The following is a 22,686-nucleotide window of genomic DNA, read 5'->3' on the forward strand; positions in this document are numbered from 1 at the left end:
TTATAATCTTCCTTTCTACACTCTTCTCCACACCTCTCTCTTCTGTCTTCGTATCTGTGTCTAGTGTTCCCTTTAGTATTTCTTGCAGAGCTGGTCTCTTGGTCACAAATTCTCTCAGTGATTATTTGTCTGAAAATGTTTTAATTTCTCCTTCATTTTTGAAGGACAATTTTGCTGGATATAGAATTCTTGGTTGGCAGTTTTTCTCTTTTAATAATTTAAATATATTATCCCACTGTCTTCTTGCCTCCATGGTTTCTGCTGAGAGATCTGCGCATAGTCTTATTGGGCTTCCCTTGCTGCTTTCAAGATCCTTTCTTTCTCTTTGACCTCTGACATTCTGATTATTAAATGTCTTGGAGTATGTCTATTTGGATCTATTCTCTTTGGGGTACGCTGCACTTCTTGGATCTGTAATTTTAAGTCTTTCATAAGAGTTGGGAAATTTTCAGTGATAATTTCCCCCATTAGTTTTTCTCCTCCTTTTCCCTTCTCTTCTCCTTCTGGGACACCCACAACACGTATATTCATGCGCTTCATATTGTCTTTCAATTCCCTGAATCCCTGCTCATATAGTCACATGCGTCGGTTTTCCCTGAGGGTGAGACCCAGCAGGTTGAAAGACTTTCCTGTGAAGTCTCTGGACTCTGTTTTTCTTATCCTGCCCTGTGTGTGGTGCTTGTCTGACTGCAGGTCCCACCAGGATATGATGCAGTACCTTTAACTTTGGCAGACTCTCCCTGGTGGGGCATGGTGGAGACAGAGGAGAGGTTGTAGGCTGGTTTTAATGGCTTCAAAATACCAAGCCCTGGTGTCTGAATTCCTTGATGGAGGGATTCCACCTGGATGGGGCTTCACCCCTCCCCTGGGGAAGGCACAGGCTCCAGACAAGCCCCCAAAAGAGCTCACTTCTACCTATGCCTGGGGGAGTTGCAGCCTGAGAAGTCTTGCCGCTTTAATCCAAAGGCTGTCAAGCCTTTGTAGATACACAGCCACAAAAACCTCTGTTTTCTTCTTTTTTCCCCCCCTTTTTCTGTCAGTCCTGCCCCCTTGGCGCCGGTGCAAAAATGAGCAACCTCCGCTTTGATCAAGTTCACCTAAGCTGGGGGCCTATTTTTAGTAGTCAGAATTTGTTAATTAGTTCCGCAATTGGTGTTTGATTGTGCCCAGTCCCTGCTGCTGGTCAAGTCCTTTCCTTTCCCCTCTGGGAAAGCGGCCTGTGGGGGAGGGGTGCTGGCTGCCGCAGCTTTGGGAACTCACAGTTCTGGGGGGTGCTCGCAGCCGGTCCAGCTGGTCCAGACTGGGGTACGCTGTGAGTCCGGTCACTATCATGGCTCCGGGAGCTGTTCTGTACTGTTTCTGGTTATTTAGTAGTTGTTCTGGAGGACGAACTAAATCACGCACGTTGTTAAGCCGCCATCTTGACCCGGAACAACACATGCATCCTTAACATACAAACATTCCATACTTGGTGCACAGTCAGTGGCTCACAATATCGTCACGTAATTGTATATTCATCACCATGATCATGTTTTAGAACATTCTATAAGCAATATTTTTAAGAACATTTTCTGGCACAACCATTTAATCAGCAACGAATCTTTCATTGGTGAGTTTGGTCCATTAATGTTCGAAGATATTAATGTAAAAGCAGTTCTTGAATCTAACATCTTATCCTGCAGTTTTTATTTGTAGGATCTATTTATTCTTTCCTTTTTAATACACATAAAACTTTATTGTACAAAAGTAAGGCCTTTGCATTCCACAGCTCACTAAAGCTAAAGAAAGACTGGATAATTTTTAAGTCCTTCACAAACATTTTGCTTTCACTATGTCCTGTCCTCAGCTATTAAAAAATGGCCTGACCAAAATGTTATCAAAACAAACACTATAAATAACACTAAGTCCTTTACAGAAGACTGCCCTAAATATTATTTCCTGGCATACGTGATGTTTATGGTATGTGATGGTGTGATCTTAAATCCTTGTAATGCAACCCTGAGAGCATGTCTTCCAGGAACCAAAGAGACTTCCTTAAAACCAGGGAACTGATTAAACAGCATGGATAACATCACCTTGTTAGTCTCTTTTGGTAAGTTATTAAGGAATAAAATATAGTTTGGAGGACAACCAGGAACCTGAGGATTTAGTGGTGCATTTCCTTGGATGTTAGTTGAATTTGGTGTTCCCAGACCAGGCTTTTTGTTTGCAATTGTTGCAGTCTGTTCCACAGTTTTGGCTTTTTTCTTTTCTTTGTTAGCAAAAGTGCCACACATTTTAGATATTGTTGAACTGTTTTTGCATACTGGATTCATTTTAGTTCACCATAAAGTAGAAATCCTTGTAACTGTCTCAAGACATTTGTGGATGAGTCCAGTTCCTTAAATGTAATGAAGGCCTGCCTCCTCATCTTCACAGTCTTTAAAGCTACAATGTCTGCTACATGCATAAAGTGAGAAAACAGGGCATATAGGGATCTCTGCAATTCTTTTTTAATTTTGTCATTCATATTGTTGATATAAATTGTATGATTGGTTCTGATACCCATATTTTCATTTAAATTGTCCAAATAATCTGAGGCCTGCAGTGTCTCTATTTATTCTTTTCTCTCTTCTGTTTTTAACCTTTGAATTACCCTCACCAGTATTCTCCAGTTCTGTGCCCTCCTCCAGACCTCCCTCTCCTGTCTTTTTTCTTCAGCTGACAGGACTTCTTTTAGTATATCTTGTAGGGCATGTCTCTTGTTGACAAGTTCGCTCAATTTTTCTTTGTCTTTGAAGATTTTAATCTCTCCCTCAATTTTGAAGGACAACTTGGCTGGATACAGAATTTTTTTTTATTAATTAAAAAAAATTAACAACAAACAAAACAATAAGATATCATTTCATTCTACATATATAATCAGTAATTCTTAATATCATCACATAGTTGCATATTCATTATTTCTTAGTACATTTGCATCGATTTAGACTTACTCCCTATCTGCATAGTATTTTTTTTTTCTTTCTCTCTCTCTCTCTTTCTATTCTGTGGGCTCCAGTCTGAGCTCATTCCCAGTATATCTTAGGGTGTCACCTCTGGTTTCAGGGCTTACTATTGCTGAGGTGTTTTTGTTTTTATTTTGGGGAGTTTTGTGGGGTGCAAATGGGCTGGGAGTCAAGCCTAGTTCTCCCATGAGGTAGGTGGCCATTTTGCCACTAAACTTCACCCATGCATCCCTGCCTAGCTTTTAATAGACTCTCAAATAGAATTGCATTCTCTACATGAGATCTGGGCCTTAGTTCAGTGGGAAATTACTGATAAACCAAGTATAAAAGGGGACCTTCAATGCAAATCCAAGTAAATACAAAACTATAGATGAGTGAATGAAACCAACTTGCAAAATATCCTCATTAAGATAATCAAATGCCCCAAACACAACAGAAAATCACAAAGCACATGAAGATCCAGGCAGAAATGGACCAGCTAAATTGCCAAATCAAAACACCAGAGGAGACACAGACTATTGAACTACTCAAGGATATTTATAAAGAAATAAAAGATATCAAGAAGGCAACAGAGGAACATAAAGAAGAATTTGAAAGATTAAATAAAAAAATAGCAGATCTCATAGAGATCTCATATACTAGAGACACATGATAGCAGACTCAAAGCAAAAGGAACAATAAATGAGCTAGAAGACAGAACAATTGAACTAGAGCACACAAAAGACCAAAAGACAAGAAAGATGGAAAAAATTGAAGTGGATCTTAGGGAAATGATGGATAACAAGAGGCCCACAAATATAAGAATCTTTGATGTCCAAGAAGGAGAAGAGAAGAGTAAAAGGCTGAGAAAGTTAGTTGAAGATGTAATTGGAGAAACCTTCTCAACCTTCTAAAAGACATAAATATGCAAATCAAAGAGGCCCAATGAACCCCAAATAGAATAAATCCAAATAGGCCTACTCCAAGGCACATACTAATCAGACTGTCAAATGTTGAAGAAAAGCAGAAAGTTCTAAAAATAGTAAGAGAAAAATGATCCACTATATACAAGGGAAACCACAAAATACTGAGTTCAGACTATTCAACAGGCACCATGGAGGCAATAAGGTAGTGGTATGATATATTTAAGAATTCTTAGTCAAGAATTCTGTATCCGATTTTGTTGGTTTGTCCAGAGTGATGCCCCAATGAATCCCAGAGTGATTTGATAAAGAGTGAGTGGAAAAGTATTTGCAAGCCCCCTTCAGGGAATGGTGAGAGCAGGGAGAAATTCAACTTCCCCCAGTCGAATACTTGATATTCTCACAAGCAGTGTGGACAACCAAAGCTACAGGCTGAGCTCCCAGTCTTGGGGGTTTGTTCATAAGAAACTTAACCCCACAAAGGATAGGTCAAGTCTACTTAAAATTTAGGCCTAAGAGTCACCCTAAGAGAGCCTCTTTTGTTGCTCAGATGTGGCCTCTCCCTTCAGCCAACATGACGAGCAGTCTCACCACCCTCCCCCTCTCTGCATGGGACATGACTCCCAGGGGTGTGGACCTTCCTGGCAACATGGGACAGAGATCCTGGAATGAGCTGAGACTCAGCATGAAGGGATTGAGAAAAACACTAGAATGAGCTGAGAATTAACATCAAGGGATTCAGAGAACCTTCTCGACCAAAAGGGGGAAGAGTGAAATGAGACTAAGTGTCAATGGCTGAGAGATTCCAAACAGAGTCAAGAGGTTATCCTGGAGGTTATTCTTACGCATTAAGTAGATATCACCTTGTTGTTCAAGATGTCATGAAGATAGTTAAGATGTCAATCCTACCTAAATTGATTTACAGATTCAATGCAATACCAATCAAAATCCCAACAACTTATTTTTCAGAAATAGAAAAACCAATAAGCAAATTTATCTGGAAGGGCAGGGTGCCCCGAATTGCTAAAAACATCTTGAGGAAAAAAAACGAAGCTGGAGGTCTCGCGCTGCCTGACTTTAAGGCATATTATGAAGCCACAGTGGTCAAAACAGCATGGTATTGGCATAAAGATAGATATATCGACCAATGGAATTGAATAGAGTGCTCAGATACAGACTCTCTCATCTATGGACATTTGATCTTTGATAAGGCAGTCAAGCCAACTCACCTGGGACAGAACAGTCTCTTCAATAAATGGTGCCTAGAGAACTGGATATCCATATGCAAAAGAATGAAAGAGGACCCATATCTCACACCCTATACAAAAGTTAACTCAAAATGGATTAAAGATCTAAACATTAGGTCTAAGACCATAAAACAGTTAGAGGAAAATGTTGGGAGATATCTTATGAAACTTACAATTGGAGGCGGTTTTATGGACCTTAAACCTAAAGCAAGAGCACTGAAGAAGGAAATAAATAAATGGGAGCTCCTCAAAATTAAACACTTTTGTGCATCAAAGAACTTCATCAAGAAAGTAGAAAGACAGCCTACACAATGGGAGACAATATTTGGAAATGACATATCAGATAAAGGTCTAGTATCCAGAATTTATAAAGAGATTGTTCAACTCAACAACAAAAAGACAGCCAACCCAATTACAAAATGGGAAAAAGACTTGAACAGACACCTATCAGAAGAGGAAATACAAATGGCCAAAAGGCACATGAAGAGATGCTCAATGTCCCTGGCCATTAGAGAAATGCAAATCAAAACCACAATGAGATATCATCTCACACCCACCAGAATGGCCATTATCAACAAAACAGAAAATGACAAGTGCTGGGGAGGATGCGGAGAAAGAGGCACACTTATCCACTGTTGGTGGGAATGTCAAAGGGTGCAACCACTGTGGAAGGCAGTTTGGCGGTTCCTCAAAAAGCTGAATATAGAATTGCCATACGACCCAGCAATACCATTGCTGGGTATCTACTCAAAGGACTTAAGGGCAAAGACACAAACGGACATTTGCACACCAATGTTTATAGCAGCGTTATTTACAATTGCAAAGAGATGGAAACAGCCAAAATGTCCGTCAACAGACGAGTGGCTAAACAAACTGTGGTATATACATACGATGGAATATTATGTAGCTTTAAGACAGGATAAACTTATGAAGCATGTAATAACATGGATGGACCTAGAGAACATTATGCTGAGCGAGTCAAGCCAAAAACTAAAAGACAAATACTGTATGGTCCCACTGATGTGAACCGATATTCAAGAATAAACTTGGAATATGTCATTGGTAACAGAGTCCAGCAGGAGTTAGAAACAGGGTAAGATAATGGGTAATTGGAGCTGAAGGGATACAGACTGTGCAACAGAACTAGATACAAAAACTCAAAAATGGACAACACAATAATACCTAATTGTAAAGTAATCATGTTAAAACACTGAATGAAGCTGCATCTGAGCCATAGGGTTTTTTTGTTGTTGTTGTTTTGTTTTGTTTTTTGTTTGTTTTTGTCTGTCTGGTTGTTTTTTTTGTTTTTTTTTACTATTATTATTACTTTTATTTTTTCTCTATATTAACATTCTATATCTTTTTCTGTTGTGTTGCTAGTTCTTCTAAACCGATGCAAATGTACTAAGAAACGATGATCATGCATCTATGTGATGATGTTAAGAATTACTGATTGCATATGTAGAATAGTATGATTTCTAAATGTTGGGTTAATTTCTTTTTTTTCTTTTTTTCCGTTAATTAATAAAAAAAAATTTTTTAAATTATTTCTAAAGTAGGGTCAGCTTTGAGTATGGGTCTGTGGGTAGTATTATAATAAATTGCTTGAGCTTTTGAGTATTGATACGTGACATTTGAAGTATTTATATATTTTCATTTGTTTGTTTTTCTTCTTCATTTTTATTTCTTAGTCATCATTAAGGCTGTTGGTTTTGTGACCTCTGAGGAGAGTGTTATGGTGCCATTATTTTATTAATTATAAATGCATCACTGAATAATGTAAAATAGTATTGAAAGAATTTTTGCAACTATTTGCTTCCAACTCAAAGTATAATCTAACATAATTCCGTTCTTGAGATAAGAACAGTAAATTCTAATGACAGATTAAATTCATTTCTGTTTTTTCCAAGAACAGGTTTTTCTGTTGAAGTACAAAATAAAATTAGCCCATCTGGAGAACCAATACTCTCCAAAAATGTCAACTCAAAAAAAAGGAAAAAAAAAAAAAAGATGTCATGGAGAGGCTGGAGGGAACTGCCTGATATTGTAGAGCTATGTTCCAGTAGCCATGTTTCTTGATGATGATTGAACAATGATATAGCTTTCACAATGTGACTCTGTGAATGTGAAAACCTTGTATCCAATGCTCCTTTTATCTACTATATCAACAAAAGAGTAGAACATATGGAATAAAAATAACTAATAGGGGGAAAAATGTTAAAATAAATTTAGTTTGAAATGCTAGTGGTAAATGAAAGCGAGGGGTAAGGGGTATGGTATGTATAACTTTTTTTTCTCTGTTATCGTTTTATTTCTTTTTCTGTTGTCTTTTTATTTCTTTTTCCAAATCAATGCAAATGTACTAAGAAATAATGAATATGCAACTATGTGATGATATTAAGAATTACTGATTATATATGTAGAATGAAATGATATCTTATTGTTTTGTTTGTTGTTAATTTTTTTTAATTAATAAAAAAAAATTCTGTATCCAGCCAAGTTGTCCTTCAAAATTGAGGGAGAGATTAAAATCTTCAAAGACAAAGAAAAATTGAGCGAACTTGTCAACAAGAGACATGCCCTACAAGATATACTAAAAGAAGTCCTGTCAGCTGAAGAAAAAAGACAGGAGAGGGAGGTCTGGAGGAGGGCACAGAACTGGAGAATACTGGTGAGGGTAATTCAAAGGTTAAAAACAGAAGACAGAAAAGAATAAATAGAGACACTGCAGGCCTCAGATTATTTGGACAATTTAAATGAAAATATGGGTATCAGAACCAATCATACAATTTATATCAACAATATGAATGACAAAATTAAAAAAGAATTGCAGAGATCCCTATATGCCCTGTTTTCTCACTTTATGCATGTAGCAGACATTGTAGCTTTAAAGACTGTGAAGATGAGGAGGCAGGCCTTCATTACATTTAAGGAACTGGACTCATCCACAAATGTCTTGAGACAGTTACAAGGATTTCTACTTTATGGTGAACTAAAATGAATCCAGTATGCAAAAACAGTTCAACAATATCTAAAATGTGTGGCACTTTTGCTAACAAAGAAAAGAAAAAAGCCAAAACTGTGGAACAGACTGCAACAATTGCAAACAAAAAGCCTGGTCTGGGAACACCAAATTCAACTAACATCCAAGGAAATGCACCACTAAATCCTCAGGTTCCTGGTTGTCCTCCAAACTATATTTTATTCCTTAATAACTTACCAAAAGAGACTAACAAGGTGATGTTATCCATGCTGTTTAATCAGTTCCCTGGTTTTAAGGAAGTCTCTTTGGTTCCTGGAAGACATGCTCTCAGGGTTGCATTACAAGGATTTAAGATCACACCATCACATACCATAAACATCACGTATGCCAGGAAATAATATTTAGGGCAGTCTTCTGTAAAGGACTTAGTGTTATTTATAGTGTTTGTTTTGATAACATTTTGGTCAGGCCATTTTTTAATAGCTGAGGACAGGACATAGTGAAAGCAAAATGTTTGTGAAGGACTTAAAAATTATCCAGTCTTTCTTTAGCTTTAGTGAGCTGTGGAATGCAAAGGCCTTACTTTTGTACAATAAAGTTTTATGTGTATTAAAAAGGAAAGAATAAATAGATCCTACAAATAAAAACTGCAGGATAAGATGTTAGATTCAAGAACTGCTTTTACATTAATATCTTCGAACATTAATGGACCAAACTCACCAATGAAAGATTCGTTGCTGATTAAATGGTTGTGCCAGAAAATGTTCTTAAAAATATTGCTTATAGAATGTTCTAAAACATGATCATGGTGATGAATATACAATTACGTGACGATATTGTGAGCCACTGACTGTGCACCAAGTATGGAATGTTTGTATGTTAAGGATGCATGTGTTGTTCCGGGTCAAGATGGCGGCTTAACAACGTGCGTGATTTAGTTCGTCCTCCAGAACAACTACTAAATAACCAGAAACAGTACAGAACAGCTCCCGGAGCCATGATAGTGACCGGACTCACAGCGTACCCCAGTCTGGACCAGCTGGACCGGCTGCGAGCACCCCCCAGAACTGTGAGTTCCCAAAGCTGCGGCAGCCAGCACCCCTCCCCCACAGGCCGCTTTCCCAGAGGGGAAAGGAAAGGACTTGACCAGCAGCAGGGACTGGGCACAATCAAACACCAATTGCGGAACTAATTAACAAATTCTGACTACTAAAAATAGGCCCCCAGCTTAGGTGAACTTGATCAAAGCGGAGGTTGCTCATTTTTGCACCGGCGCCAAGGGGGCAGGACTGACAGAAAAAGGGGGGGAAAAAAGAAGAAAACAGAGGTTTTTGTGGCTGTGTATCTACAAAGGCTTGACAGCCTTTGGATTAAAGCGGCAAGACTTCTCAGGCTGCAACTCCCCCAGGCATAGGTAGAAGTGAGCTCTTTTGGGGGCTTGTCTGGAGCCTGTGCCTTCCCCAGGGGAGGGGTGAAGCCCCATCCAGGTGGAATCCCTCCATCAAGGAATTCAGACACCAGGGCTTGGTATTTTGAAGCCATTAAAACCAGCCTACAACCTCTCCTCTGTCTCCACCATGCCCCACCAGGGAGAGTCTGCCAAAGTTAAAGGTACTGCATCATATCCTGGTGGGACCTGCAGTCAGACAAGCACCACACACAGGGCAGGATAAGAAAAACAGAGTCCAGAGACTTCACAGGAAAGTCTTTCAACCTGCTGGGTCTCACCCTCAGGGAAAACCGACGCATGTGACTATATGAGCAGGGATTCAGGGAATTGAAAGACAATATGAAGCGCATGAATATACGTGTTGTGGGTGTCCCAGAAGGAGAAGAGAAGGGAAAAGGAGGAGAAAAACTAATGGGGGAAATTATCACTGAAAATTTCCCAACTCTTATGAAAGACTTAAAATTACAGATCCAAGAAGTGCAGCGTACCCCAAAGAGAATAGATCCAAATAGACATACTCCAAGACATTTAATAATCAGAATGTCAGAGGTCAAAGAGAAAGAAAGGATCTTGAAAGCAGCAAGGGAAGCCCAATAAGACTATGCGCAGATCTCTCAGCAGAAACCATGGAGGCAAGAAGACAGTGGGATAATATATTTAAATTATTAAAAGAGAAAAACTGCCAACCAAGAATTCTATATCCAGCAAAATTGTCCTTCAAAAATGAAGGAGAAATTAAAACATTTTCAGACAAATAATCACTGAGAGAATTTGTGACCAAGAGACCAGCTCTGCAAGAAATACTAAAGGGAACACTAGACACAGATACGAAGACAGAAGAGAGAGGTGTGGAGAAGAGTGTAGAAAGGAAGATTATAAGTAAAGCTAAAAAGAAGGAAAATTAGATATGACATATAAAATCCAGAAGGCAAAATAGTAGAAGAAAGTACTACCCATGCAGTAATAACACTGAATGTTAATGGATTAAACTCTCCAATCAAAAGACATAGTCTGGCAGAATGGATTAAAAAACAGGACCCATCTATATGCTGTCTCTACTCAAAGGACACGAGGCCAAGGACACAAATGGACATTTACACACCAATGTTTATAGCAGCATTATTAACAATTACCAAGAGATGGAAGCCGCCAAAATGTCCATCAACAGACAGTTGACTAAACAAACTGTGACATTTACATAAGATGGAATAATATGCAGCTGTAAGACAGAATAAAGTTATGAAGTATGTAACAACATGAATGGACCTTAAGGACATTATGCTGAGTGTGATTAGCCAGAAACAAAAGGACAAATACTGTATGGTCTCACTGATATGAACTGATATTAGTGAATAAACTTGGAATATTTCCTTGGTAACTGTAATGTAATTATGTTAAAACACTGAATGAAGCTGCATGTGAGAATGATAGAGGGAGGAGGGCTGGGGATATAAATGAAATCAGAAAGAAAGATAGATGGTAAAGATCGAGATGGTATAATCTAGGAATGCCTAGAGTGTATAATGATAGTGAAATGTACAATGTACAAATTTTTAAAATGTTTTTTCATGAGGAAGAACAAAGGAATGTCATTATTGCAGGGTGCTGAAAATAGATGATAATTAATACTTTAAAATGTCACCTTATGTGTGAGACTAAAGCAAAAAATGTTTGTTACAATTTGATTGCATGTCATAAGTACTTGGAATCTCAGGTAGGACATGAGATTTTGTTGGTTTGTCCGGAGTGATGCCCCGATGAATCCCAGAGTGATTTGATCAGTGAGTGGAAAAGTATTTGCAAGCCCCCTTTGGGGAATGGTGAGAGTGAGGAGATATTCAACTTCCCGAAGTTGAATTCTTGATATTCTCACAAGCAGTGTGGACAACCAAAGCGAGGCTTGGCCCCAAGTCTTGGGGTTTGTTCATATGAAACTTAACCCCACAAAGGATAGGTCAAGTCTACAGTGAGGACAACCAAAGCTATAGGCTGAGCCCCCAGTCTTGGGGTTTGTTCACATGAAACTCAACCCCAGAAAAGATAAGTCAAGTCTACTTAAAATTTAGGCCTAGGAGTCACCCCCAAGAGAGCCTCTTTTGTTGCTCAGATGTGGCCTCTCTCTCCAGCCAACATGACTTACTGCTTCTTCCCAGTAGATGTTTCTCTCGATCTACCTCCTTCGTTCAGGCCTGCCTCTCCCAGACCACAGTGGCTGTCTAGGCAAGATAATGTGCCCTGTGGAGAGGCAGCTCCTGGCCCAGGGTGGCGGACAGCAGTTTCAGCCTACAGGATGGGACAGTGATTGCAATGCCTGGCACCTGGCTGATCTGCTGGCCACAGCACCCAACAGGATGGTTGCTCATGGCGCCTGGTGGGGCCACCAATCCCCGTGCCCTGCAGGTGCAGTTCCTCGTGCTGGGCAACTAGGTGTGCCTTTGGGCTCCCCCTGGGTGCTGTCGGCTACAGGACCATGTGGGGCGGTCTCCTGAATTAGCTGCGGGGCAGGCTGGGGTGGGGAGCTGGTCCGCTCCCTCAGATCTGCACTTTCCCACATGCCACTGTCCACCCCTGGTGGGGCCGAGGCCAACAGACTCACCTTGCTCTCCCTGTCCTGATGCCCCCATCTCTCCCTAACAGGACCTCCCCATGAAATCCCAAAGACTGTCTTTGATCACTCACCCACTGAGACTGCAGTCCTGGTCATTTTTTCTGTCCTCTTTCTTGTTGCTCTACAGAGCAGGGGTGAAACCAACCTATCCTACTCCACCATCTTCCCAGAAGTCCTAAACTCATTATTTTTTTATTTTTATTTTTTTTAACTCATTTTTTTGACAGTTATGTAGTTATATAGGATGGATGGACTGTAAACCATTGCATAAATCCCATATTGCCATTTTATGTTATTACTAATTGTTGACTATTGTGGTAGTTAAATTCAGTTGTCAACTTGGCTAGATGAAGGTGCCTAGTTCTGTTGCTGTGGACATGAGTCAATGGTACGTGAACCTCATCTGTTGCTCATTACATCTGTAGTCGGCTAGGAGATGTGCCTGCTGCAATGAATGATGTTTGATTTAACTGGCTGGTGCTTTAATGAGAGAGCTCAGCATAGCACAGCCCAAGCAGCTCAGCATAGTTCATCTCAGCATTTGCAGCTCAGCCCAGGCCTTTGGAGATGCAGAAAGAAATCACCCTGGGGAAAGTTGTTGGAACCCAGAGGCCTGGAGAGAGGCCAGCAGAGATAGCCCTGTGTCTTCCCATGTAAGAAAGAACCTCAGTTGAAAGTTAGCTGCCTTTCCTCTGAAGAACTAATGAAATAAATCCCCTTTTATTAAAAGCCAATCTGTCTCTGGTGTGTTGCATTACAGCAGCTAGCAAACTAGAACAACTATCTTTTATACCTTTGTGCCAGTGGGCCATGTTTCTGGTGTCTTGTATTTGTGACCAGGGCTTTTGCTATTTTTTGACAGAAAATAATGGACAGCATTTTCATCTCTTCCCCGGAGGAAGCTTAACTTTTGGGAGTCACCCTGGTGCTGGAGTCATAGCTACCCTTATGACATCATAGTTCTCCCCATCTCCACTTTTCCTGCCTGTGCCGTGGCTGGGAGAGTACAGACCAGAGGGGATTTGAACCATCTACATCCAATCCATGTGTGACCAATGGTGAGTAAGAGCCAGACGTACTGACTTCTTAGGGATGTCCCCGTAGATCTGTCAGGAGAAGGGAACTCTCTGACATCTAAAGATGCTGGAAGACCTGAAAGCTGGGTGTGGGGTTGGGTGCGGAATACTGAAGAGAGAGAGGGAGGGAAATCAGCAACTCAGCCTCACTGACACCTTCATCTTAACTGCTGATTACAGGAGGAAGAACAACCTAAAGAAATTAGTGACCCCACTAAACAGGATCAGCCTCAGAAGGATGTGAAGTTAACTGTGGTACCCTCAGCAAAATTGACCACAGAGGAAAAGATTAAGGTAGGAGGAGCCCTGGCTCGGATGTCACTGGTCCCTGTGTCTGACGCTTGTGTGGGTGTCTTCTGTATGACACAGAGCTAAGGATAGCAATAGACTCATCCCTGTATGTTCTCTTCCTCTATTTCATTTCAGGCTGAAGTTGTTGCTCCAGTGGAGACACATCTACAGAAAGGAGATAATAAGAAGTTCACAAAAGTATGGTACCCCAGATCACACAGGGCTGGGGTTGGGGAGGTGGTGGCTGTGTTTGTAGAGTGGAATGGCCAAGATTTGGGAGATTGGGCATAGTTAACATGGTGTTTGTGTGTGTGAGTGTATTTCTGAGTTGATGTATAGATGTTTGCTTGTTAATTAAGATTTAAAGTGTGAAAGTCAAGAGCACTGAAGATGGGGAAGAGATAAGAGAGATGTCAAACTTTATGAATTGCATGCACGATGTGATGGAGGAAGAGAGCAGGTTGGGGATTTGAGAGCTGGAGTCAGGGATGAGAGAGCAGGGGGCACAAAGGATGCTATTTCCAAGCAGATGGCTGGGGTCTGAGGGGTCGGGAATGGACTCTCATTAGGGTGGCAAGCTGAGCCTTGGATCCGTAGATCATGGTGTGCTTGTCTGAGTCTGCCTATCTAGTTGTGTAAACTGGGTGAGGTAACAAGTGCTGGTGTCTTACAGATGGGGACTGAGACTCAGGGGCATGATGATGTATCCATGGCCATTAACCAGAGAATGGCAGAGACAGGACACCTGCCTGGTCTGACCCCAGTGCATGCTCTGCCCAGTGTGCCTAAACTTTGGAGGAATGGACCATTGTTGGCCATTGAGATCAGGAATACTTCCTGGCACGCCCTGGGATAGAGATGGATGGGAAACAATCCTTGAGTGTTCCTTCTTTTGCTTGCAGTTCCCCCCAAAACAAAAGGAGGTCCCTGGTAATGATCTGCAAGCTATAAGGATCCAGGCCTGGTGGCGCGGCACCCTGGTGCGCCGGACGCTGCTGCACGCGGCCCTCAGGGCCTGGATCATCCAGAGCTGGTGGCGGGTGACGCTGGTGAGGCTGCTGGAGAACAGGCGGCGGGAGGCCCTGAAGACCTTCTCGCGCCGGGAGTGGGCGGTGGTCAGGCTGCAGTCCTGGGTCCGCATGTGGTACATCCGTAGGCGCTACTGCCACTTGCTCAGCTCGGTCCGCATCATCCAGGCCTTCTGGCGGTGCCGCTCCTGTGCTTCCCGGGGGTTCCTGAAGGGCCACTACAAAGTCACAGCCAATCAACTGCATCTTGAACTGGAGGTGTTGCTGGGCTCAGGGCCTTGCATTGTGACAGAGTGTATTCCCCTCCCAATAAAGGAGTGAAGTGGTCTTTCCTCTGCCTCTCTCTGTCTGACAAGCTCCAGGAGGTCAGGATAAATGATAGCAGATGCTCCACTTCTCACATGCCAGCTCTGAGGAATCAGGCCGGCTCCACGTGGAGCTGGATTTTGAGCCCCTTGTCCAGACTGAGCAGGACTGGTGACAGATACGCAATGTCTCCGCAGACAGAAGAACGGGGTATAGGTCTGCCTTGCCGGCCAGCTCCAGGGAGCCTCATTCTGTTTGGTGTATGTAAATAATGCCCCTAGGGCTGCGTGACTAGAATCCTGGGGGAGGGTGTGGTGATGGCAACGGAAGCACATTTTTCAGCAATTTACCTGTTTAGGTATAGTTGATCAGGCCCAGTACTCCCAGTCCCCCGTGGTTGAGAGGAGCCCACCTACCCTGAGCCACGTCATCTTGTCTGTCTGCCTAACTGGGTCATATCTTCATACTTGGCCTCCATGTCAGAATCTGGGAGCCAAATTGGAAGTTGTCAGAGAGCAAAACCCAAGTCCTCATTCCCACTTCGAACTTTATGTATCCCTCACTTTCCAGCTCCAGATGGAGGCTGGGTCTCAACCTCCCCCAGATCTGGCCAGTGAGGCGGGTATATGTTCCATAGGGGCATTGCCCTCCTGGCCTGAACCCTCCTGTGAGTGTCAGACCTGAGATATCACAAAGCCAGGCGCTGAGAAGGCCTTGCCCTTGCCTCCCTCACCTTTTCTCAGGCTCTATTGTTGCAGCCTCTGGGTCTCTGACATGCCTTCATCTTCGCCGAAGGATTTCCGTCTCCTCTCTCTTTGTCTCTCTTTGGTCAGGGTGTCAGAGCAGAGAGTGAGGGCTTTGGAAGCAGACTGACATCAGTTAGAAGCCTGGCCCTGCCACTCACTGCTGTGTAGCCATGGACATGTCATTTTCCCTCTTTGAGCCCCAGTTTCCTGAGCTGTGATCGGTGTCTAATGATCTTCACCTTTCAGGGTAAATGCGAAGTACCCTAAATATTCAGCATCAGCAACAAAACACAGAAAGGGATGGTAGCCACAAAACCTTAGATCCTGGCAGCTGAGGAAAAAACGGGTTGAGTGGAGGGGACCAGCAAAGCACAATGAGATGCGCTCACTGTTACTGGGGTCCCTCTTGTCCCTGGCCCCCTCGGTGGGACAGAGCAAGGGGATATGTTTGTGCACACACAAGCACACACATTTGTACCTGTAATTCTGTAACCACAAAGACAATTCAAAGCATTCTCATGAGATCATTGATTGAAATGCTTGAGCACAGGCTCAGGCCTATGAATTCCTATGAACATGGGCATTCCTATGAATTAGGAATAACTGAAATGGCTATGTTTACTTAAAACTCTGTAATAGCACCGACAAAACAAGGAGTTATGTGGAATTCCTCAAAGATAGAAGGCAAATTTTTTTTTATTAATTAAAAAAATTAACAAACAAAACATTTAGAAATCATTCCATTCTACATATATAATCAGTAATTCTTAATATCATCACATAGTTGCATATTCATCATTTCTTAGTACATTTGCATCGATTTAGAAAAAGAAATAAAAAGACAACGGAAAAAGAAATAAAATAATAATAGAGAAAAAAAACTATATGTACCATACCCCTTACCCCTTGCTTTCATTTACCACTATTTCAAACTGAATTTATTTTAACATTTGTTCCCCCTATTTATTTTTATTCCATATGTTCTACTCTTCTGTTGATATAGTAGCTAAAAGGAGCATCAGACATAAGGTTTTCACATTCACAGAGTCTCATTGTGAAAGCTATATCATTGTTCAATCATCATCAAGGGACATGGCTACTGGAATACAGCACTACATTTTCAGGCAGTTCCCTCCAGCCTCTCCACTACATCTTGAACAACAAGGTGATATCTACTTAATGCGTAAGAATAACCTCCAGGATAACCTCTCGACTGTGTTTGGGATCTCTCAGCCATTGACACTTTGTCTCATTTTACTCTTCCCCCTTTTGGTCGAGAAGGTTCTCTCAGTCTCTTGATGTTAATTCTCAGCTCATTCCAGGATCTTTGTCCCATGTTGCCAGGAAGGTCCACACCCCTGGGAGTCATGTCCCACGCAGAGAGGGGGAGGGTGGTGAGACTGCTCATCATATTGGCTGGAGAGAGAGGCCACATCTGAGCAACAAAAGAGGCTCTCTTGGGGGTGACTCTTAGGCCTAAATTTTAAGTAGACTTGATGATAGAAGGTAAATTGACAAGACTAAATCAAAGCTCTAAAAAAAGGCCTCATGGGAAAGCAGAGAAGGCCTGAGTAGTTACTGAGTTTGGAGGCAATTGGTCCAGGGAGCTCAGGGGTTTAGGGGCATGACAGGGACCTAGTTGGAAAGTACCAGTAGGAGGAACATCGGCCTCTTCAGTTGAGCTGGTTTTGGCAAGAGAAGGCCAGAGATGTGAGAGGCCTAGGGAAGCATGGCAGGGCCTGGTGCAGTTGCAGCCCTTGCATGGGGAGGTTCTCGCCAGGAGAGCAACCACTGACGTCCCGGCCCTGACAGCCCACCCCACTCCTCCCCTGCCATCCATGGAGTTGGGGACTCGGCCCTCATCAACTGGCCAAGGGGAACTCCCAAAACAAAGACAAACACCTGACCAAGCTTCACCAAGCTTTGGAGGAAACTGATGACATGAAAAAGCGTCCCGTTATTCAACAAGCAGAAACACATTACCCAACAGAAAGACAGTAGAGGGCAGTTTACAGAAGTGGAGTTGATATCTGCAGGAGGTGGAGAAGGCACTTTGCTGTGAAAGAATGTACCAATTTTAAAGAGGGCCACTCGTGGATCTTAGAAAGCAACCACATGATTGTTGAAATTAAAGCCCCAAAGATGGATGAAGAGCTGAAGGGATATAACTGAAGTGCAGATTAGTGAGCAGGAAGTTTCACTGGAGGAGCATTCCTGGAATCCAGCCCAGAAGGGCAGAGAAATGCCGGCAAAAAGTAAAAGAATGGAGTATGGATCTAGAAGTGCCAGTCCTGGTTGAATGCGTGTTCCTGAGAGAGGAAGGAGAGAGGGCCCAGATATTAAAAGCATTGAGGAGTTTCTTACACCTTAGAAAGACTCAACTCCTCCAAAAGTGAAAGAGAAAAGATGGAGGCCCAAACAGGTCACAGTACAATCTTACAACCGATGACGACAAAATACGTAAATATTTAAAGAGGAAAAGATGTCAACCCATCACCTCCTAAGGAATAAGTCTCAGATGGACATAAAATTTCTCAGCAGCAACACAGGTGGAAGGAAAGATTGGAGCAAAATCCCCAATGCTCTGAAAGAAAGTAAATTTAAGCACTCAACGTTAGTCCACCTGAAATGTTATCCAAAGGCAAAATGAAAGATACTTTTATTAATTCAAAGACCTAGAAACATGACCCTATATTAAAGTCTCTGAAAGTATTTCTGGGAAATGAACTCCATGACAAAGAAAAGCAAATCCAGGAGAATGATACAAAACACAAGAATGAGTGCAGATGCCAGTAAGATTTACTATAGCATCTAACCAAGAATTTTCCTTAAAATATGTATTTATTAGTTTGAAAATACTACCTCAGATAATACCAGCATGAGAGGTCATTGGATGCAGTGGGTGGAGGAAAGGAAATTGGACTGAAGTTCTTGCCTGATTTGGGGCAGAAGTGATAGAAACTGACTTACTTTAGATGCCCCACAATGTAAAACAAAGTATATGTCAAAATTTGAGTATAAGTACTTGAAGAAAAGAAATAAGGTATATAACTTCTTCATAAATTAGAAATTGTGTATGGCTGCTAAAACAGAAATTTAAAAAGCAATGAGTCAGACAAATTAGAAGCTTGTTTTTGTCACCACATAAACGAAGTCTAGGGGTTTTGTCATCGATAAAAGACAGTCCAGGCTTGTGTGGCAGCTCTGTCATGTCATCATGTTTGTTGGTTTAAATCTGTTGTAGACCCTAGAAAAGCCATGTCCTTTAATCCTCATGCAGTATTGCTTGGTGGGAGCTTTTTGACTGTTTTCATGGAGATGTGGCCCACCCAATTGTGGGTGGTAACTTTTCATTAAATGGATTTCATAAAGATGTGTCTCCATCCATTTAAGGTAGGGTTGGATACTGGAGGCCTTTAAGAGGGAACCATTTTGGAAAAAACTTTAGAGTCCATGAAGCCAGAGACCTTTGGAGATGAACCAGGCAAACACCTCTGGGGGAACTTCATGAAACAAGAAGCCTGGAGAGAAAGCTAGCAGATGTCGCCATGTTCGCCATGTGCCTTTCCAGTTGAGAGAGAAAACTTGAATGTCATTGGCCTTTTTGAACCAAGGCTATCTTTTCCTGGATGCCTTAGTTTGGATGCTTCTATAGCCTTGCTTTAATTTGGATAGTTTCACGGCCCTAGAACATGTAAACTTGCAACTTAATAAATTCCCTTTTTAAAAAGACATCCTGTTTCTGGTATATTGCCTTCTAGCAGCCTGCAAACTAGAACATCATGGAGCCAGGTGTCTACTACTTTCTCCCCACCTCTCCCTTTTAGGAAAATGAGACTTGTCCTCATGCTCTCAAACTTGAGAGAACATGTTTACATTTCAGGCCATTATGTTGCATTACAGGTATCAAGAAGGTTAACAGAAAATGGCAAAAACACAACACAACAAAACAGAAACTGGTCCATTTCAGCCCAGGCAGCATCCTTATTAAAGAGCTTTCCCAGAAGATCCACCCAGTAACTTCTATTGATATCTCATTGGCCAATGAGTATCTATGACCATCTCAGCTGCAAGAAGGCTGAGAAATGTCATTTATTTAACTATGTTGCCAACCCCAGTAAAATTGGGGTTTTTTTGGTGAAGAAGAAGTAGATGTGGTTATGGGTAAGCAATTCATTATCTCTGCCACAATTTCTAAAACATTAGAAGGAAAAAGTCTCATTAATCTCAAAGCTCCAGAACTAACTGAAAACTCAATCTAACAAAAGAGGGAAAGAAAAATAAGAGCATAAGAAAAAAAGTGATGAGTTTATAGTACAAAATAAGATGGAAAAGTTCATATGTATCCGGAAATGTGAATTAGTAATATACACCTATTAACATATGAGACTCTCACTCTGTGTTAAACAGATCCTACTTATGGTAGGTGTGGAACTGCAATCCCCAGATCCCCTTCAGGGATTGTGTCCCTTCAGAGAACTGCCTCCTCCACTAGCATTTCAATCTACTAAATTTATTTTAACATTTGTTCCCCTTATTATTTATTTATTTATTTCCCCCCATTTTTAAAAATGAATTTTTTGAAAATATAACAATAAACAAATGTAAACATTCTTAACTTATGATCATTCTGTTCTACATATATAATCAGCAATTCACAATATCATCACATAGTTGCATATTCATCATCATGATCATTTCTTAGAACATTTGCATTAATTCAGAAAAAGAAAAAGACAACAGAAAAAAGTTCATACATACCATACCCCTTTCCCCTTCCTTTCATTGATCACTACTGTTTCAATCTAAATTTATTTAAACATTTTTCCCCCATTATCTATTTTTAATCCATATGTTTTACTCATCTGTCAAAAAGGTAGATAAAAGGAGCATCAGACACAAGGTTTTCACAAATCACAGTTACATCGTGAAAGCTATTTCATTATATAATCATCTTCAAGAAACATGGCTACTGGAACACAGCTCTACATTTTCAGGCAGTCCCCTCCAGCCTCTCCATTACACCTTAATTTAAAAAATATCTATATTATGCATAAGAATAACCTCCAGGACAACCTCTCGATTCTGTTTGAAATCTCTCAGCCATTGACACTTTATTTTGTCTCATTTCTCTCTTCCCCCTTTTAGTTGAGATGGTTTTCTCAATTCCTTGATGCTGAGTCCCAGCTTATTCTAAGATTTCTGTCCCATGTTGCCAGGAAGGTCCACACCCCTGGGAGTCATGTCCCATGTAGAGAAGGGGAGGGCAGTGAGTTTGCTTGTTGTGTTGGCTGAGAGAGAAAGGCCACATCTGAGCAACAAAAGAGGCTCTCTTGGGAGTGACTCTTAGGTCTAATCTTAAGTAGGCTTAGCCTATCCTTTGTTGGGTTAAGTTTCATATGAACAAACCCCAAGATTGGGGATTCAGCCTATTGCTTTTGTTATCCCCACTGCTTGTGAGAATCTCAAGAATTCTCCATTTGGGGGAGTTGAATTTCCCCCCTTTCTCTCTATTCCCCCAAGGGGACTTTACAAAAACTTTTTTATTCACTGTTCAACTCACTCTGGGATTTATTGGGGCACCACTCTGAACAAATCTACAAAATCTCATGCCCTACTCAAGGTTCCATGTACTTATGGTGTTCAGTTAAGCTGTCCACATAAGTCATATTAGGAAATGCCCTGGTCAAAATATAAATTTTTTACAAATAAAGTTTTTTTGCTTTAGTCTCACATATAAGTTAAAGTTTTAAAATATGAATTACCATCTATTTTCAACACCCTGCAGTATTGACATTCCTTTGTTCTTCCTCATGCAAAAATATATTTAAAAATTTTTACATTTAGTCACTGTGCTGGTTTGAAATGATGTATGTACCCTAGAAAAGCCATGTTTTAATCAAAATCCCATTTTGTAAAGGCAGAATAATCCCTATTCAATACTGTATGTTTGAATCTATAATTAGAGCATCCCCCTGGAGATGTAACCCAATCAAGAGTGGTTGTTAAGATGGATTAGGCAGAGGCATGTCTCCACCCATTTGAGTGGGTCCTGATTACTTTCTGAAGTCCTATAAAAGAGGAAACATTTTGGAGAATGAGAGAGATTTGGAGAGAGCAGAGAATGCTGCAGCACCATGAAGCAGAGAGTCTACAAGCCAGCGACCTTTGAAGATGAAGAAGGAAAATTCCTCCCCGGGGAGCTTCATGAAACTGGAAGCCAGGAGAGAAAGCTAGCAGATGATGCTGTGTTTGCTATGTGCCCTTCCAGCAGAGAAGCCTTGACTGTGTTCGCCATGTGCCTTCTCACTTGAGAGAGAAACCCTGAACTTCATCAGACTTCTTGAACTAAGGTGTCTTTCCCTGGATGCCTTATGATTGGACATTTCTATAGACTTGTTTTAATTGGGACATTTTCTCAGCCTTAGAACTGTAAATTAGAAACTTATTAAATTTCCCATTAAAAAAAATTTTTATTAATTAAAAAAAAGTTACAATAAAGAAACACAAGCATTCCCAACACATACACTCAGCAATTCACAATATCATCACATAGTTGCATATTCATCATCATGATCATTTCTCAGAACATTCGCATCAATTCAGAAAAAGAAATAAAAAGACATAAGAAAAATAAAACAAAAACAGAAAAAAAATTTCACATACCATACCCCTTACCCCCCTCCCTTTCATTGATCACTAGCATTTCAAACTAAATTTATTTTAACATTTGTTCCCCCTATTATTTATTTTTATTCCATATGTTCTACTCATCTGTTGACAAGGTAGATAAAAGGAGCATCAGACACAAGGTTTTCACAATCACACAGTCACATTGTGAAAGCTATATTATTATATGATCATCATCAAGAAACATGGCTACTGGAACACAGCTCTAAATTTTCAGGCAGTTCCCTCCAGCCTCTCCATTTCATCTTGGTTAACAAGGTGATATCTACTTAAAGCGTAAGTATAACCTCCAGGATAACCTCTCCACTCTGTTTGGAATCTCTCAGCCATTGACACTTTGTCTCATTTCACTCTTCCCCCTTTTGGTCGAGA

General features: G+C 41.1%; 1 protein-coding gene and 2 pseudogenes across 1 annotated transcript; 2 read left to right on the forward strand and 1 right to left on the reverse strand.

The window, feature by feature from the left end:
- Nucleotides 1-1,931: 1,931 nt before the first annotated feature.
- On the reverse strand, nucleotides 1,932-2,548 carry LOC143657909 (U2 small nuclear ribonucleoprotein B'' pseudogene; annotated as a pseudogene).
- Nucleotides 2,549-7,900: 5,352 nt separating this feature from the next.
- On the forward strand, nucleotides 7,901-8,517 carry LOC143657910 (U2 small nuclear ribonucleoprotein B'' pseudogene; annotated as a pseudogene).
- A 4,588-nt stretch (nucleotides 8,518-13,105) lies between these two features.
- LOC143657111 (IQ domain-containing protein F5-like) lies at nucleotides 13,106-14,903 on the forward strand. Its single transcript, XM_077129120.1, has 4 exons — nucleotides 13,106-13,235; nucleotides 13,434-13,547; nucleotides 13,680-13,742; nucleotides 14,447-14,903. The coding sequence occupies exons 1-4, from the start codon at nucleotides 13,233-13,235 to the stop codon at nucleotides 14,891-14,893; spliced, it is 627 nt and encodes a 208-aa protein (XP_076985235.1). The 5' UTR covers nucleotides 13,106-13,232; the 3' UTR covers nucleotides 14,894-14,903.
- The last annotated feature ends 7,783 nt before the right edge of the window (nucleotides 14,904-22,686 follow it).

This window comes from Tamandua tetradactyla, chromosome 15 (assembly GCF_023851605.1).
Source record: "Tamandua tetradactyla isolate mTamTet1 chromosome 15, mTamTet1.pri, whole genome shotgun sequence".
Lineage (NCBI taxonomy): Eukaryota > Metazoa > Chordata > Mammalia > Pilosa > Myrmecophagidae > Tamandua > Tamandua tetradactyla.